Consider the following 19,298-nt stretch of genomic DNA (forward strand, 5'->3'; position numbering starts at 1 on the left):
GTATTACTGTTTCTGTTTTTGTTTAGGATCTATCAAGCCAGGTTTCACTCTGGGATCTGACTTGTCCAGTATTAACATCAGCTGGGATCAGAACAGTAGCCTTCAGGTGGGCACTCTGGAATTGTGGAACAGAGCTTTAGTCAGCTAAATTAGTCAGTTAAATGATCTAAAAGTGATTATATTGCAGTAAGGAATGATGTAAACTAATCAAGCAGTGTAAAACTAATTATGCGGAGTATCTTTGAAAAGTTTATGGTTACAACTGCATCCTGTTATGCGCTAAATAAACAATGGTGCCAAACAAAACAATGGTGCCCTGATTAAATCTGCTGATATGGCAATTTATGTAATCTTTATCTAACATAGTTGTAGTTAAACTGTCTCCTGTCTTATTGTGAAATGTACCATCTGCCTGTAATTGTGTTACTGCGTTCTCCCTTTGATCGTGCTAAGCATGACATAACTGTTATTTCTTGATGTATGATGGTATGAATTTCCTGTTATGAGGGGTATAAACGACGCTGGATTCTCTGTTCAGGGTAGTAGACTGACTAGGAACCACGTGTGGTGTCCTGAGCAGCCGACTCCCAAGCATGCTTGAATATAGTTTTGCTTCTAACAAGTCAGTGTTCTCATAGTTGTGTCGCAATTCGACAGTACTTTCTTGGAGGTTACACCGAGATGGCAAGCGTGACTGCCTATGCGAGACCGAACAGTAGTGCCCTGGTAACGGACGACTCCACCGGTAAATAAATAAGGTAAGATTTTACTTACCAGAGTCTGTCCGCTGCCAGTACGCATGCAGGTGCTCAACATGAGCAGTACACCTCTGCCATAGCCTGACTGTTAGAGAGCAAAAAAAAAGAAGGATCTGGGATCCCGTGGCACCTACCTAGGGTTCGAGTCCCTGAGGTTGTGACGGACTGGGTCCGCAGTACGGACAGGGTCTTTAGCAAGCAAGAGAGGTGAGCCAAAGGTTGAGTACGCTAAGAAAGGATCCGCTGCCTGTCTGTGATCCGTGGCCTGTCTGTGAATGTGTTTGAAGGTATATAGGCGAAAGAGAGAGAACGCCAGGCATCTCAAGTGAACTAAGGAGACAGGTACAGTGTAGGAATCAGTATGGGAGCAGCTGCAGCTAATGGGGATAATCCCGTCCCCGCTAAGGGCACACCGGCGTATTATATGCATCAGAATTATGGCCCACCGAGTTGTATTTTTTTTTAAATGGAATTGGATCACCCGAGATGTCCCCAAGAAGCAATTCCCATTGGAAGGCAGTTGGGATCTTGATAAATTAGTGCACTTAAGAGGAGCTCTAGAATCAAAAAGAGGCAAGGTAAAACAACCCCAGTGGGATGCCTATTATAATTGGTATTCAGAAGATTTAAGGAAAAGATGGAAATTTTGCGAAAATGCCATCAGCCCACTAAAGAGGATATTGAGGTGTTAATGGATGCCTGTTTAGGAACAAACAAATGGAAACAGGTTAAGGACAAAAGTGAATGACCGGAAGGACCTCCCCAGGGGCCAAGCTCACTAGCCTCTGGGATCAAATCTAAATGGCCATAAGGGACTGTTACCCCAGGTTGTAGACTAGTTTAGAATTAATGCCACACAGCAGAAACCAGGCGAAGACGTGGGTGATTATGCTAAAAGAGTACAAAAAGTGTTTTCAGAATGTTCAGGTCTAAAAGAGGGTGAAGGACGACCTGCAATGGTTAATGTTGTTGTGAACGGTTTGCAACCCGGTATGAAGAATATGTTTTGTACAACTTGTATTGGATGGGAAGCCAAACCCCTGGTTGAGGTAAAGAGTGTGTTGCAACATTGCCAATGCCAGAATCAGCATCAGCAGCTGAAACCCTTTAAAAAAAATACAAACGAGATGCTTATGTACGCAGGTCCAGTTGAACCTGCTCTGTGCCCACCATACAGTGGGCGCCAGCAAAGAGGCCGAGGGAAGTATACAAGAAGGCAGAACAGAGATAATTTCAACTGTTACAACTGCGGACAACAAGGACATTGGGCTCGTAATTGCCCTCAGCCCCAAGCACCTCCCCTCTCTCCCCCCAGGCCATCAGGGATGGCACAATGAGTTACATTGTATGGCATATTATGATAAGGAAGCCCATGACCAAGACTATGCACTAATGGCAGCCCCACAAGTGGGATCATTCTTTCTTTTGGAAACAGAAAACATTTATATGGCCATGAAGGAATAGACTTGCCAGCAAAAGCGAAGCTGCTATTCCATCATGCAGACGTATCGGCACCGCGTTGCACCTTGTATGTTCGTCCCAGCCACTACGCAAAAGATTTGGGCCTGATGGTTAAGCAACTCTCGACTCGGAAACCCACGTACTCAAGGCTGACACCCTATGGAAGAATCAATGTTTCATCAGACTCCGAGGTGCAGATCGTCATTACTCGGAGGAGGATTCCCACAACGTTTGAGCGCCAACAACCGGGAGATGATTCCACCCCGAAAACAGCGGGACAACAGGAACAGGAATTACTTCAGCAAGTACCAACACAGCTGTGGGCTAAGCACTCGAATGAGGTAGGACGAACTCTATCTGCCGAACCATTTTGCGTTCAAGTTAACCCCGCCAAACCGTTGCCTCGGAAAGCGCAATACCCCTGAAGTCCGGCGGCGGAAAAGGGTATTCAGGAGGTAGTCGCGGCCCTCCTCCAGCAAGGAGTTCTCATCCCAGTCATGAGCCCCTGCAATACCTCTATCCTACCTGTAAAAAAACCTGAGAGCTGTTAATGACTGTTATTCCCAACCTTCCCGATAGTGCCTAACCCAGCCACCATTCAGAGCTGCACAGGCTGCGTAACAGTTTGCACTTACCAGGAACTCCATCTTAGCCCAAGGGAAATCCGTCAATATATATACTGATTCGCGAAATGCTTTCGGGGTAATTCATGATTTTGGTCCACTTTGGAAATTGAGAGATTTTATTACTGCCTCTGGAAATCCAGTCAAACATGGATTGCTTATCAGAAACTTGTTACAGGCTATTTTGTTTCCCAAGTCTGTAACGTTGCTCATACCAAGTGAAACGATGATGTTTCTAAAGGAAATGCAAAGGCAGATCGGGCAGCTAAGGCTGCAGCAGCCCGACCTGACCGGATGGTGGTCAACCAATGTGTTGCGGCCGGTTCCACTACTCCCTCTAACCCTTTAACAATTGACAAAGTGTCCCGATTACAAAGCACTGCTGATGTTGAGGAAAAGAGGGTTTGGCTTGCAGCTGGTTGTTGCCAAAAGCCTGATGGTCTTTGGATCTCCCATGACGGCCACGTGGTGGCTCCAAAGAACCCGCTCCCCTGGCTTGCACATGCGTGTCATTCTTTCACGCATGGTGCAAAAGGGGTTATGAATTATATCATGCAAAAATCCTGGTATGCGCCTGGATTTGCTTCTATTGCGGAAAGCATTGCTACCAAATGTATGACTTGTCAAAAATATAATTCGGGAAAAATGCCTTGTGTTAAACCTGCTTCACAGCCTCAACCATGGGGCCCCTTTGTCCATATGTAAATGGACTTTATACAAATACCCAACTGTATGGGACTACATTATGTGTTAGTAATAAAGGACTTTTTCTCTAGATGGATAGAAGCGTTCCCCACCAGAAAAAACGATGCTACTACGGTAGCCAAATTACTTTTAAAAGAAGTTATCCCTCGGTTTGGAATACCTGAACGGATTTCTAGTGACAACGGACCTCCCTTTACAGGTCAAGTGGTCAAGGAAATAATGAAAGGACAACAATGTAAGCAACACTTGTCCTGCATCTACCACCCGCAATCAGCCAGAGCAGTAGAAAGACAAAATGGTATCCTTAAGACAAAAATAGCAAAGCTCTGTACAGAAACAGGATTAAAGTGGCTGGAAGTTCTTCCCCTAGCACTTATGCTAATGAGATCTAGCCCCAACAGAGTGACAAGAGATAATAAGGGGCTGTTCTGTAAAATTGTCTATAAGTGCTCCCCTGACCATCAAGGAAATGAATATATGCGACATGAGTGAAAATATGTTAGCTTACTGCATAGCACTGACTAAGGCCTTGCAAAGTTTTTATTTCCAGGTAAAAGAAGCACAGAAGGAAGCAACTGCTGAGGTCTGCCTTACCTACGAGCCAGAGGACCACATGTTCGTGAAGACCTTCAGTTGGAAGAATTGTCTGGAACCCCATTGGGAGGGACCGTAACTGGTGCTTTTGACTACATATACGGCTTTAAAGCTTGGAGGGAAACCAACGTGGATACACGCCTCTCACTGCAAAAAAGCCCCTGCAACAGAAGGACATGTGGAACCCTGTGACAGTGTAACCAGTTCTGAAAGGAATAGTCCAAAGTGCTAAAACCAAGAGCCTAAGCTATTAAGTGCTTCAAAATATACAAAACGAAGTAGAAACTGTCACACTAGAAAACGGCACCACAATGCTTTGCTAAGATTGTGGTTCTGATGTTTGCAGGAGCAAGTAAAGTAAAATGTAACGTAAAGGCGGGAGAGCCAAATTGCTCTCTGAGCCAGGGGAATGGCCAAAGGGAAACAGACACCAACGGAAAGCAGTATATGATCATTCGGAAGCAATAACATGTGTCAGAGGGAACCTAAGGTATTATAACTGCGCAGGCAAGTTTGTAAATTTAAAAACTAACCCATGCGGACCATGTAAGGATTATAAGATAAACTGCCAAATGAGGCCCCAGTTAGGAGAAGGATATGTTATGAATTGCAATGACCAGATACTGAGGTGGGCTTGCCTAATATGGCAATATAACTACCCCAGCACCAACAACCACTCGTGCCAGTGACGCTTAACCATACTTTGATCACCAATGAACCTGCTGCCACTCAGTAACTACCCTGGGACCCGCGGAGTATCCCAGAAACAACACAGACATAGTGCCCCTAAATATGGGATTGGTGGCAACACCTGAAAGGGAAAGAGTGGTGATAATACCAGGGTACACTCATGTAAAGATACTAGTAAATCTGACCAAACCCAAATGCCAGAATGGTGCCCTAATGGACTAAGGAGCTTGCAAACTAAACTATTAAGAGAAGCAGTCAGCCAAACAGGATTAAAATTGAAGGTTGAAAAGGAGCAATTAGTAAGTGCCATGACCACAAACCCCACTCAAAAGCACCATGAGAAAAGAGGTATTCTAGAGATACAGGAATAGGATTTGCAGCAGGAACTGCCACGGTAAATACCTTAGATATAGGTGTGTTGCAAACAGGGACTCATGAACTAAAGACCCATATGAAACAGATAGTTCAGGAACAATATAATGTCCAAGCAGAATCAGCCCAGACTAGCAAGCAATTAACTGTCCTTATCCAGGAAGCCAGTAACAAATACAATAAATGCACTGATAGAGCGGGAGGAAGGTGAGGAAACGAACGAAACAAGGTATGCAGTATGTACCTTGTATGGGTCTTGGGTGCTGGCTCAGGTGGACAAAAATTTACTACAACTTAAAACCCATCAAGTACCGATTGGATAGGAGAAAGGGCTTTACAGAAATGAACAGGATCCTCCTTGACGAATGTTAAGGATGTCTCCCTAGCAACCCGCGTTCCTCACCGCGCTAAGAATAATGCAAAGAGAGAGATAATTTTAGGAATGGCTTTGCATATACCAAAAACTAAGGATAATACATTAAGATCACGATTATATAGAATTGAGAATATTTTCCCATGTACTAGTGATCCTCCAAGCATTGGTTATAGTCATAAAAACAAAAGCGTCAACTCGCAGACACTTCCTCCTACCTCTCCCTGGACCATGACCCCACCACTGAACATCAAGCCATTGTTTCCAGGACTGTCACTAACCTCATCTCCTCTGGAGATCTTCCTCCCACAGCTTCCAACCTGATAGTCGCCCAACCTCGGAAGGCCCGCTTCTACCTCCTACCCAAATTCCACAAGCAAAACTGTCCCGGTAGACCGATCGTGTCAGCTTGCTCCTGCCCCACGGAACTCATTTCTCATTATCTTGACTCCCTTCTCTCTCCCCTTGTCCAGTCCCTTCCCACCTACATCCATGATTCCTCTGACACCTTACGTCACATCAACAATTTCCAGTTCCCTGGCCCCAACCGCTTCCTCTTCCCCATGGACTTCCAATCCCTCTACATCTCCATGCCCCACCAGGATTGTCTGAGGGCCCTTAGCTTCTTCCTCGAACAGAGGCCCAAACGATCCCCATCCACCATTACTCTCCTCCGTCTGGCTGAACTTGTTCTCACACTGAACAATTTCTCCTTCAACTCCTCTCACTTCTTCCAAATAAAAGGTGAGGCTATGGGTACCCACATGGGCCCCAGCTATGCCTGTCTCTTTAAGGGGTACGTGGAACATTCCTTGTTCCAGTCCTACTCCAGCCCCCTCCCACAACTCTTTCTCTGGTACATCGATGATTACTTCGGTGCTGCTTCATGCTCTCGTCGGGACTTGGAAAAATTTATTAATTTTGCTTCCAATCTCCACCCCTCCATCATTTTCACGTGGTCCATCTCTGACACTTCCCTTCCCTTCCTTGACCTCTCTGTCTCAATCTCTGGTGATAGACTATCCACCAATATCCATTGGTAGGGAGCCTACCGACTCCCACAGCTACCTCGACTACAGCTCCTCACACCCCGCTTCCTGTAAGGACGCCATTCCATTCTCAGTTCCTTCGCCTCCGTTGCATCTGTTCTGATGATGCTACCTTCAAAAACAGTTCCTCTGACATGTCCTCCTTCTTCCTTAACCGAGGTTTTCCACCCACGGTCGTTAACAGGGCCCTCAACCATGTCCGGCCCATCTCCCGCGCATCCGCCCTCACGCCTTCTCCTCCCTCTCAGAAACATGATAGGGTCCCCTTTGTCCTCACTTATCACCCCACCAGCCTCCGCATTCAAAGGATCATCCTCCACCATTTCCGCCAACTCCAGCATGATGCCACCACCAAACACATCTTCCCTTCACCGCCCCCCCCAGCAGCATTCCGTAGGGATCGTTCCCTCCGGGACACCCTGGTCCACTCCTCCATCACCCCCTACTCCTCAACCCCCACCTATGGCACCTCCCCATGCCCATGCAAAAGATGCAACACCTGCCCCTTCACTTCCTCTCTCCTCAACGTCCAAGGGCCCAAACACTCCTTTCAACTGAAGTAGCATTTCACTTGCATTTCCCCCAAAATAGTCTACTGCATTCATTGCTCCCAATGCGGTCTCCTCTACATTGGAGAGACCAAACGTAAACTGGGCGACCGCTTTGCAGAACACCTGCGGTCTGTCCGCAAGAATGACCTAAACCTCCCTGTCGCTTGCCATTTTAACACTCCACCCTGCTCTCTTGCCCACATGTCTGTCCTTGGCTTGCTGCATTGTTCCAGTGAAGCCCAGCGCAAACTGGAGGAACAGCACCTCATCTTCCGACTAGGCACTTTACAGCCTTCCAGACTGAATATTGAATTCAACAACATAAGATCTTGAACTCCCTCCTCCATCTCCACCCCCTTTCTGTTTCTTCCCCCTTCCTTTTGTTTTTTCCAATAATTTATATAGATTTTTCTTTTCCCACCTATTTCCATTATTGTTAAATCTTTTATGGCCTGCTAGCCTTTCCACCCCACGCCCACTAGAGCTGTACCTTGAGTGCCCTACCATCCATTCTTAATTCATTTAGATATCACCACCTTCAACACCTGTGTTCTTTTGTTCTTTTGTCTGTGACATCTTTTGATTATCTGCTCCTATCACAGCTTGCTTGTCCCTACAACCATACCACCACCCCCCCAGTTCTCCTCCTTCCCACAACCTTAAACCAGCTTATATTTCACCCCTTCCCTAAGATTCACTCAGTTCTGTTGAAGGGTCATGAGGACTCGAAACGTCAACTTTTTTCTTCTCCACCGATGCTGCCAGACCTGCTGAGTTTTTCCAGGTAATTCTGTTTTTGTATTGGTTATAGTCATTTTGATCAACCTAGCGATTAAAGAAAAAGACTAATGCCTGGACAGTAAACCGACTTAAGAAAGACTTGGCTTTGTTAAAGGTTAATACCCACCGGTCTGAATATGACAGACGGTAAGGAGTGTCCTTTAAAGGACAAAAGGGGGGAATGTGGAATAGAGCTTTAGTCAGCTAAAGTGTCTAATGGGTTAAATGGTCTAAAAGTGATTATATTGCAGTAAGGAATGATGTAAACTAATCAAGCAGTGTAAAACTAATTATGCGGAGTATCTTTGAAAAGTTTATAGTTACAACTGCATCCTGTTATGTGCTAAATGAAACAATGGTGACCTGATTAAATCTGCTGATATGGTAATTTATGTAATCTTTATCTAACATAGTTGTAGTTAAACTGTCTCCTGTCTTATTGTGAAATGTACCATCTGCCTGTAATTGTATTACTGCGTTCTCCCTTTGATCATGCTAAGCATGACATAACTGTGATTTCTTGGACATAACTGTGATTTCTTGATGTATGATGGTATGAATTTCCTGTTATGAGGGATATAAATGACACTGCATTCTCTGTTCAGGGTAGTAGACTGACTAGGAACCACGTGTGGTGTCCTGAGCAGCCTACTCCCAAGCATACTTGAATAAATATAATTTTGCTTCTAATAAGTCAATGTCCTTGTAAACAAAAACAGAATTACCTGGAAACACTCAGCAGGTCTGGCAGCATTGGTGAAGAAGAACAAAGTTGACGTTTCGAATCCTCATGACCCTTCAACAGAACTGAGTAAAAAATAGGAGAGGGGTGAAATCGTCAACTTTGTTCTTCTCCGCCGATGCTGCCAGACCTGCTGAATTTTTCCAGGTAATTCTGTTTTTGTTTTGGATTTCCAGCATCCGCAGTTTTTTGTTTTTATCTGTGTTCTCGTAGTTGTGTCGCAATTCGACAGAATCACAGGAAGAAACTGTTCAAAGAAAGTGATTGCGACCTGCTAATAAAACTGAAGGATTCATTCATGAGAGAGATTTTTAATCATCCTCTAAACCCCACATAATGTCCAATGAGTCGTAATGAATCCATGTTAATTACTGTTGGCATCAACATGCAGAAACCAAAAATTACAGGTGGCTTAAAGGGAGCACCCTGTTTCCCAATACCCTGGAAACATACAGAGCATTGTTCAATTTAGTACAAGTACAAAGTTTTTGTTATTCAAAACTTGCCAATTTTGTCTTGCCCTCACACAACCCAAAACCTCCAGCTATTTCACAGTTAAGTATTCAAAAAATACAACTACTTCCAGTTCTATTAATGTAGTAATTCTTCCCCTAAGCTTTCCATTTATTCCTCCATTACAACTCCTGGTGAATTTCTCTGCTTCACTGTGACCTCACTGTATTAAAATCAAGACTGTTCACACTCAGTTCACACACTGCTTTCAAAGTTCTGGGACATACTACCCAATGCAGCCTGACCCATCACTCCTGTAGAGGGTCTGAAACCCCAAGCTTAATAATCATTGGCCAAAATATTGGTGTCAGCATGCGGGGGCGGGCTCGACACCCCGATGCGCAAAATGACGCGCAATGACGTCATGTGTCCCGACATCATGGCGCGTCATTTAGGTATTTCATTCGAAGGGCGCGCGCACTGTCAACGGTCTATTAAGGCCATTTAAAAACCAATTAAACTTGTGAGCAACACTAACCGTCCAACGTTAAGTTTGGTGGGCAGGCGAAAAGCCCAAGCGGCCTTCACGTTTTTCAGGAAACCTCATCCACATGCGGGGTGAGGTTTCCTGAAGGTTTTATAAAATAATTAATTAATTTTTGCACAATTCACAAACATGTCCCAGTTCATGCGACACTGTCACATGGTGGGACATGGTTAAATAATTTTTTTCCTTATTAAAAAATTTTACTATCAACTTAATCTCCCTGAGGCAGCTCTGTGCCTCAGGGAGATTACTGTGCTCTTTTGCGCACAAGCGCGAAAGAGCATGGGCCCCGACTTTCCCTCCTCCTCCTGCCCGCACAGGTACCGCTGAGTACCATCGGCTGTGTGTCACACTTGGCGGGCCTTAATTGGCCCGCCATGTAAAATGTCTGCACACAGCCGATCATGGGCGGCAATCAGCTCCGTGCCCGCCCCTGCCCAGCCCGCCCGAGATAGGTAAGATGTTGCCCATTATTGCCTCATCTCCCTACATCCTTGATTCAACCTATGTATTGTCCTTGACCCTTCATCTGGTTTCCTTTGTTGTAAATAAAATGCTAAACAAGGCAGCTGGTCAGTCGGCAACAATAAATGGAAGAGACAAGTAATGGCATCTTCTGATGAACAGCTATACACCCAATATACCATTTCTGTCTTTTCTCTGGAAAGATTCTGATCCCTTAGAGACCACTAATTAGGGAAGTACATAAGACTATAAGATGTAGGAGCAGAAGTAGGCCATTCGGCCCATCAAGTCTGCTCCGCCATTCCATGAGGTCACAGCTGATCTGATAATCTTCAACACCACTTTCCTGCCTTTTCCCCATAACCCTTGATTCCCTTACTGATTAAAAATCTATCTCAGCCCTGAATATGCTTAATGACCCAGCCTCTACAGCCCTCTGCAGTAAAGAACTTGACAGATTCACTACCCTCTGAGAGTAGAAATTCCTCCTTATCTCAGTCTTAAGTGGGCAATCACCTACTCTGAGATTATGCCCTCTGGTCCTAGACTCTCCCACAAGAGGAAACAACCTCTCAGCATCTACCCTGTCAAGCCCCCTAAGAATCTTATATGTTTCAATAAGGTTGCCTCTCATTCTTCTAAATTCCAATAAGTATAGGCCCAACCTACTTAACCTCTCCTTATAAGAAAATCCCTCCATGCCTGGATCAACCTAGTGAACTTTCTCTTGACTGCTTCCAATACCAGTGTATCTTTCCTTAGATAAGGGGACCAAAACTGTTCGGCTATTCTAGGTGTGGTCTAACTACTGCCTTGTATAGTTTTAGCAAGACTTCCCTATTTTGATACTCTATTCCCTTTGAAATAAAGGCCAACAATCCATTTGCCTTCCCTATTATCTGCTGAACTTGGACGGCACAAACCAGTTTCACAGTCAGCAATTCAGGCTTTCAGTTTTTGTTCCGCAGTGCCAGAAGTAAAAGGCATTTCTAATTATCAATCTAATCAAAAACTCACATATTTTCCCGGCAGATTAGGAGGCTGTGGCGGTCTACCGCATGAAGGGTTCGGGTTGATCAGTGTCCGGTTCAGTTTTGTTCTGCATCCTTCCACTATCTCAGTTCCTCCTTTTTCCAACTTCTCATCTGCTTTCTGAAAAGCTTTATCTCGTATTTTAGGGTCGTCAGACTTAAGTTCTTCAACCAGATCCGCTAAACAAGGAGATTCAATTAGAAAACATTTGAGTTTTAAAGGAGCTGCAACCCCTTCGATTCTATACAGACTGGGTTAGTGAAATGGATGTTAGGAAGAGCAAAAGGTCTTCAGTCCCAATAAGTCTGTTCTTTTCCAGTAGCCCAACCCCATATTCACACTATATCTTTTCTCTTTTCTGAAAGACATCTAAATGTTTCTTGAGCTAGCTATACTATTGCCCATCTCAATTGCCTTCCCTGGTATTTCACCCCTTACTCCTCAAGTACCTTCTCCCACCATTTCAATTCTGGGGTCATCAACACTTCCTCAAAAAAAATCCTTTCTATCAGCCCAAACTATCAGCCCATCTCAAATCTCTGATTCCTCTCCATTGTCCCTGAACATGTTGTTGCCTCCTGTCTGTCCCAAAATGCCATGTTTGAACCAGTCCAATTAGATTTCCGCTCCTGCCAGAACACTTAAATGGCCCATATCAAAGTAGCTAATGACATCCTCTATGTGACCATGACTGTATTATCCTCTCCTTCCACAGCCTTGTCTTAAGCTGCACTAGGCTGTTTGCAACCTTGGTGTCATACCTGATCATGACGTGAGCTTCCAACCACATATCTCACCACCATTAAAGTCATCTATTTCCACTTTTGAAACAGTGCCTGATTCTGTCCCTGCCTCAACTCATCTGCTGCTGAAACCTACATCCATGCATTTGTTACCTTGAGATTTGAATATTCCAGTACACTCCTAAACAGCATCCCACCTTCCGCCCTCCATAAATTTATGCTAATCCAAAATTGCTGTCCATGTCATAACTCCCACCAAATTCATTTCACCCATCATCCATGTGATCATTGATATACACTGGCTCCCGGTTAAGTAATGCCTCAATTTTAAAATTCTCATCCTTCTTTCCAGATACCTCCATGCATCTCCCCTCCCTATCTCTATAATCTCCTCCTATAATCCCGCAATCCTCTTAGATCTTTGCACTCATCTAATTCTCTTCTACATCCCAATTTTAATCTCTCTACCATTGGCAGTCATGCCATCATCTTGCTTGGACCTAACCTCTGGATTCACTTGTTAAACAACTTCACTTCTCTACTCTCTCTCGCCTCTGAGTTGCTCCTTAAAACTTACCTCCTTGACCAATTTTGCAGTCACCTGTCCTAATATGTCCTTGCTGTCAAATTTTGTTTGATAATGTTCCTATGAAATACCTTGCGGCATTTTACTGCATTGAATTAAAAGTTATTATTGCAATGTAGAATTACGTATAATCACTATATACAAGATTCAATATAGCATTACAACATTATATGTAAACTTTAATATAGGGTGTGATATATGCTTACTGTATCGAAACCCTAATATACAAGTACACTTGTTCATAATATCACAGTATAGTTAGAGCACAGGAGTGCAATTTTTGGCACGTTGTGTCTGTAATAGTTCTCCAAAGGAGCAATGTGCCTCATGCCAATCCACATTTTCTCCCCATAACCCTGCACACTTTTTTTTTCGATAATAATCCAATTCCTCAATTGAACCTGCCTCCACCACACACCCAGGCAGCGGATTTCAGATCCTAACTACTCGCCGTGTGTAAGAGATTTTCCTTATGCCGTCATTGTTTCTTTTGCCAATCACCTTCAATCTGTGCCCTCCAGTTCTTAATCCTTCCACCAATGGGAAATTTCTCCCATCTACTTTGTCCAGATCCCTCAAGATTCTGAACATTATCAAATCTGCTCTCAACCTTCTCTTCTCCAAGGTTATAGGATCTCCTATATATGAGACCTCCTATATATGAGACCTCCTATATATGAGACCTCCTATGTTGTGCAGAGCCTAGACTTACTTTTCTGGCAAATCTGGCATTAAGCAAGACTCCCAGTAGACCTAAAGGATATCAAGATTGTCTCATTCTTCAAGAAGGGAAACATGGCTGAATGTGACAAATACCAAGGCATAGCTCTATTCTCCACCACAGGAAAGATCCTTGTCGGAGTACTACTGGATCGTCTACATCCATTTGCAGAAGCCATTCTGCAGGAATCCTAATGTGGTTTCAGTGCATCGCGTGACATGACGGATCCGATCTTTACCATTCAGCTGATCCAAGAGAAATGCAGCAAGCAAAACCAAGCTCTCTACATGGATCTTTATCATCTACATCTCTCCATATCATCGATCTGACAAAGGCCTTCAACTCAGTCATCCAGGAGGCTCTCTGGAAGATCCTGAGCCGCACCAGCTGTCTGCAGAAATACATCAAGGTTATGCGGCTTCTCCATGACGAAATAACCGCCACCGTTCTCTGTAATAGAATGCAGTCTGATGCTTTTCTAGTCAGAACTAGCATCAAGCAAGAATGTACGCTTGTGCCCACATTTTCTCTATTTTCCCAGCTGCCATCCCCGACATGGTCAAGGACAGCCTACCAACTGGGGCCCAAAAAAAGTACAGGTTCAACGGGAAGCTTTTCAACCTCCAGTGGCTGAAAGCAAAGACCAAAGTCTCACACACAACCATAACGCACCTCAAGTATGAAGATAATTATGTTATCCTGGTGCACACAGAAGACAACCTATAGAACACCTTTGACCTGTTCAAAGAAACGTATCAAGACCTAGGGCTGCAACTGAATGCTGATAAGACAAAGGTCCTCCTCCAGCCAAAACTGGCGTTCACACCAAGTACCCCCAGCATCATGGCTGCAGTTGGCTACCTGGAGGCAGTCAAGCACTTCTGCTATCTTGGAAGCCACATGCCCCAGTCAGCAACCGTAGACTTGGAGATCCTGCATAGGATCCAGTGTGCAAGCTGCTCAGATGAGCCTTCATTAACCATCACCTGCGGAAGGAAACAAAGGCCGCAGTCTACAAGGCAGTCCTCCTCCCGGCACTCCTCTACAGCTGTGAAACCTAGGTGATGCATTGCCGACACCTGAGAAAGCTCGAGACATACCAGCAGCCCTACCCACAGAAGATCTGAACCGCTGCAGCCTATGTGTTGTAGGAATACTCACAGTGCTTTTAGGCAGAAAGTTTCAGGATTTTTACCCAGCAACGGTGAAAGGACAGCAATATAGTTCCAAGTCAGGATGGTGTGACTTGGGAAACTTGTAGATGATGGTGTTCCCATGCATCTGCTGCCCTTGTCCTTCTGGATGGTAGAGGTCATGGGTTTAGAAAGTGCTGTCAAAAGAAGCCTTGGTGAGTTGCTGCAGTACATCTTGTAGATGGCATGCACTTGCTGCCATGGTGCGTTGGTGACATAGGGAGTGACTGATTAAAGTGATGGTTGGGGTGTGAATCCAGCGGGCTGCTTTGTCCTGGATGGTGTCGAGCTTCATCAGTGTTGTTGGAGCTGCACTCCAGGCAAGTGGAGAGTATTCCATCACATTCCTCACTTGTACCTCTTAGTTGGTGGACAGGCTTTGAGCAGTCAGGAGGCTAGTTACTCTTTGCAGAATTCCCAGTCTCTGACTTGCTCTTGTAGCCACAGTACTTATTTGGCTGGTCCAGTTTCTGGTCAATGGTAACCCCCAGGATGTTGACAGTGGTGAATCAGTGATGCTAATGCCATTGAATGTCAAGGGGAGATGGTTAGATCTCCCTTGTTGGAGATGACCATTCCCTAACACTTGTGTGGTGTGTTTGTTACTTGCCACTTATCAGCCCAAGCCAGGTCTGTCCAGGTCGTACTACATATGGACACAGATGTGTATTTTTACACATACAGTGTATGTGTGTGTTATGTGTTATAAATAATATACATCTATAAAAATGTTTATATATGCACATACATAAATGTGTGTATATAAATATATACATATATTTTGTCTGTATAGGATGTTCTACACATAAGCTCTAATGTACATTATCAGGCATTCATAATGTATATCCATCCCTTTAGCCTTCACCCTATGGATCTGCATTGATTGACCCCTCTTCCCCTGACGTTGCTCTCTCATTGATCTCCCTCCCTCACTGATCACACTCACTCACTGATCTCTCTCTCTCTATGATCTCTCTCCCTCTCTGATCTCTCTCCCATACTGATCTCGTTCTCTCATTGATCTCTCTCACTCTGATCTCTCACTCACTGACCTCTCTCTCACTCACTCATCTCTCACTCACTCATCTCTCTCACTCTCCGATCTCACCCTCACTGATCTCTCTCCCTCTCTGATCTCTCTCTCTGATCTCTCTCACTCTCTGATCTCTTTCCCTCTCTGATCTCACTCACTCACTGATCTCACTCACTCACTGATCTCACTCACTCACTGATCTCTCTCTCACTCTGATCTCTCTCCCTCTCTGATCTCTCTCCCTCTCTGATCTCTCTCCCTCTCTGATCTCTCTCCCTCTCTGATCTCTCTCCCTCTCTGTTCTCTCTCACTCTCTGATCTCCCTCATTCTCTGATCTCTTTCACTCATTGATCTCTCTCACTCATTGATCTCTCTCACTCACTGATCTCTCTCCCTCTCTGATCTCACTCACTCACTGATCTCTCTCTCACTCTGATCTCTCTCTCTCACTGTTTTCTCTCTCCCTCTGATCTCTCTCACTCACTGATCTCTCACCCTCACTGATCTCTCACTCACTGATTCTCTTTCACTCACTGATCTCTCTCTCACTCACTGATCTCTCTCTCACTCACTGATCTCTCTCTCATTCTGATCTCTCTCTCACTCTGATCTCCCTCACTCGCAGATCTCTCTCTCCCTCAGTGATCGCTCCCTCTCTTTCTCTCACTGATTTCTCTCTCTCTCGCTCACTGATTTCTCTCACTGATTTCTCTCTCACTGATCTCTCTCCCTCTCACTGATCTCGCTCTTTCTCACTGATCTCGTTCTCTCTCACTGATCTCGTTCTCTCTCACTGATCTCACTCTCTCACTGATCTCTCTCTCACTGATCTCTCTCTCACTGATCTCTCTCTCACTCACTGACATCTCTCCCTCTCTGATCTCTCTTTCTGATCTCTCTCACTCACTGATCTTTCTCCCTCCACTCTCTGATCTCACTCATTCACTGATCTCTCTCACACTCGGATCTCTCTCCCTCTCTGATCTCTCACTCACTGATCTCTCTCCCTCTCTTGATCTCACTCACTCACTGATCTCTCTCCCACTCTGATCTCTCTCACTCTCTGATCTCTCTCTCCCTCTGATCTCTCTCTCCCTCTGATCTCTCTCCCTCTGATCTCTCTCACTCACTGATCTTTTTCTCTCTCACTCTGATCTCTCACACTCTGATCTCTCTCCCTCTCTGATCTCTCACTCACTGATCTCTCTCCCTCTCTTGATCTCACTCACTCACTGATCTCTCTCCCACTCTGATCTCTCTCACTCTCTGATCTCTCTCTCCCTCTGATCTCTCTCTCCCTCTGATCTCTCTCACTCACTGATCTTTTTCTCTCTCTCACTGATCTCTCTCTCTCTCTCACTCACTGATCTCTCTCTCTCACTCACTGATCTCTTTCTCTCACTCACTGATCTCTCTCTCTCTCTCACTCATGATCTCTCTCTCATTCACTGATCTCTCTCTCTCTCACTGATCCCTCTCTCACTCACTGATCTCTTTCTCTCACTCACTGATCTCTCTCTCTCACTCACTGATCTCTCTCTCAGTCACTCACTGATGTCTCTCCCACTCTGATCTCTCTCTCCCTCTGATCTCTCTCTCTCTCTCCCACTGATCTCTTTCTCTCACTCTCTCACTCACTGATCTCTCTCTCAGTCACTCACTGATCTCTCTCCCACTCTGATCTCTCTCTCCCTCTGATCTCTCTCTCCCACTGATCTCTTTCTCTCACTCACTGATCTCTCTCTCTCTCTCATGATCTCTCTCCCATTCACTGATTTCTCTCTCTCTCTCTGATCTCTCTCTCTCACTCACTGATCTCTTTCTCTCACTCACTGATCTCTCTCTCTCACTCACTGATCTCTCTCTCTCACTCACTGATCTCTCTCTCTCACTGATCTCTCTCTCTCTCACTGATCTCTCTCTCTCTCACTCACTGATCTCTTACTCACTGATCGCTCTCTCCCACTCATGATCTCTCTCTCACTCACTGATCTCTCTCCCACTCTGATCGCTCTCTCCCTCTGATCTCTATCTCTCACTGTCTCAATCACTGATCTCTCTCTCTCTCACTCACTGATCTCTCTCTCTCTCTCACTGATCTCTCTCTCTCTCTCACTCACTCACTCACTGATCTCTCTCACTCACTGATCTCTCTCTCACTCACTGATCTCTCTCTCTCTCTCTCTCACTCACTGATCTCTCTCCCACTCTGATCTCTCTCTCCCTCTGATCTCTTTCTCTCTCTCTCTCACTCACTGATCTCTCTCCCACTCTGATCTCTTTCTCTCACTCTCTCACTCACTGATCCCTCTCTCTCTCTCTCACTCACTGATCTCTCTCCCACTCTGATCTCTTTCTCTCACTCTCTCACTCACTGATCTCTCTCTCTCTCACTTACTGATTTCATCCACCTCTCTCAGGAACCTCTCCAGCTCCGGGTTCTGACCGGCCGCCATCTTGTTCCAACCGCTGCTCCAGCCGCTCGGCCAATGGGCCGCGCTCTTGCTGCGCCCCCTGCAACAAGCCCGGTGCCCATTGGACGGCGGTGGAGCGGGGACGCCGTTGTCCGTGGTTACCAGTTGGCTCCTGATTAATAACTTCATAAAAATATAATAATTTCAATGGAAAATAATAAAAACATCATCGTCTTCATGTTTACCCTTAAAAAAAATTAATATGTGAAGATATGTCAATGGTTCTATTGACCCTACCTCCACCACACTCTCAGGCAACGCATTCCCGTGGAATCCTAACCACTTGCTGCATGAAAAAGATTTTCCTTATACCGCCATTGCTTCTTTTACTAATTACCTTAAATCTGTGCCCTCTGGTTCTCCATCCTTCCGCCTGTAAGGCCGTGCGGGTCCCTTGCAGAGTCTCACTTAGGTTCAGAGCCGTACTCTGGACGTAACAGGGATGAGTGACAATGTCAGGTAACATTAAAACAGTAATTTTATTGAATATTAAGGCCCGCCCAGCGTACTACGCGACAGCGGCATCAGCGAGAAAGGGTGGGTGCTCAATCTCCGCTGGATCCAATGGCGACCCGGCGACCGATTCAAAATGGCCGTGGCAGCCATGCGAAGGCAGCCAGTGACTCGGAGGAACCTCGGCATGGGGCACTTCACTGCTGAACACAGCAGGCAGGAGGGCAGGTCGGCGGGGCGATCGGCCCCACGTTTTTCCCAACAAGTGTCTCGCTGCCCTCCTGGAGAAGATGGCAGCAGCACGCAGGGATATACTTGGCCCCAGGGCGGGAGGAGGAGGCCACCCCTCCCCACCTCACCAAAAATGCCTGGGAGGAGGTGGCATCCAGGGTGAGCTCCCATGATGTGGTGAGGCGCCGTGGGTGCAGTGCCGTTAGCGCTTCAATGATCTCCTGCGATCGGGAAGGGTGAGCACCCCCACCTGCTCCAGACCTCAGAGTTGTTAGAGCGTGAGGGAAAATGTCGATGAGGCAGCATTTGGGCAAGGGGGTGGGGTGAACCCAAGCTGCTTGGAATGATTGTCTTGCAGCTCCAGGGTGACAAATTGGCTGAGTCCTGTGAGGTATTCCTCAGGTGGAGTTGGCCAGGCCGCAATGGCAATGCAGGAACAGTGTGGATTAATCAACGTTCCTCTGTCCTTCCAGGAGAAGACATCCCATAACAATGCAGAAATGTTGCAGACTGGCGGAGGACGGCCCCACCTTCTATTCTTGAGTAGATATGAGCAGAAGGCCCTGGAGCTGGAGAGGCGCCATGCACCAAGGTCAACCAGCCACGGTGAGGTTGGGGTGCAACAGGGAGGTGAGAGTGCAGTGCACTGAGGTCAGAATGCCTGTAAT

General features: G+C 45.7%; 1 protein-coding gene across 5 annotated transcripts in view; it reads right to left on the reverse strand.

Annotated features, from left to right (window-relative positions):
- ttc12 (tetratricopeptide repeat domain 12) overlaps positions 1-18,198 on the reverse strand; it is a 50,458-nt gene extending 32,260 nt beyond the window's left edge. For 2 of the 5 annotated variants that reach the window (XM_041174063.1, XM_041174062.1), the window contains exons 1-2: positions 17,871-17,942; positions 11,181-11,374 (exon numbers count right to left, since the gene is read on the reverse strand). In XM_041174063.1, coding sequence (XP_041029997.1) covers positions 11,181-11,374; positions 17,871-17,928 — 252 coding nt within the window. In that variant the 5' untranslated portion in view covers positions 17,929-17,942. Of the gene's footprint in view, positions 1-2,228; positions 2,377-4,141; positions 4,222-11,180; positions 11,375-17,870; positions 17,943-18,183 lie in introns of those variants that run through there. The other 3 variants (XM_041174064.1, XM_041174065.1, XM_041174066.1) reach the window with 3 other exon arrangements.
- Positions 18,199-19,298: the final 1,100 nt, after the last annotated feature.

The sequence above is a fragment of the Carcharodon carcharias genome, chromosome 25, assembly GCF_017639515.1.
Source record: "Carcharodon carcharias isolate sCarCar2 chromosome 25, sCarCar2.pri, whole genome shotgun sequence".
Lineage (NCBI taxonomy): Eukaryota > Metazoa > Chordata > Chondrichthyes > Lamniformes > Lamnidae > Carcharodon > Carcharodon carcharias.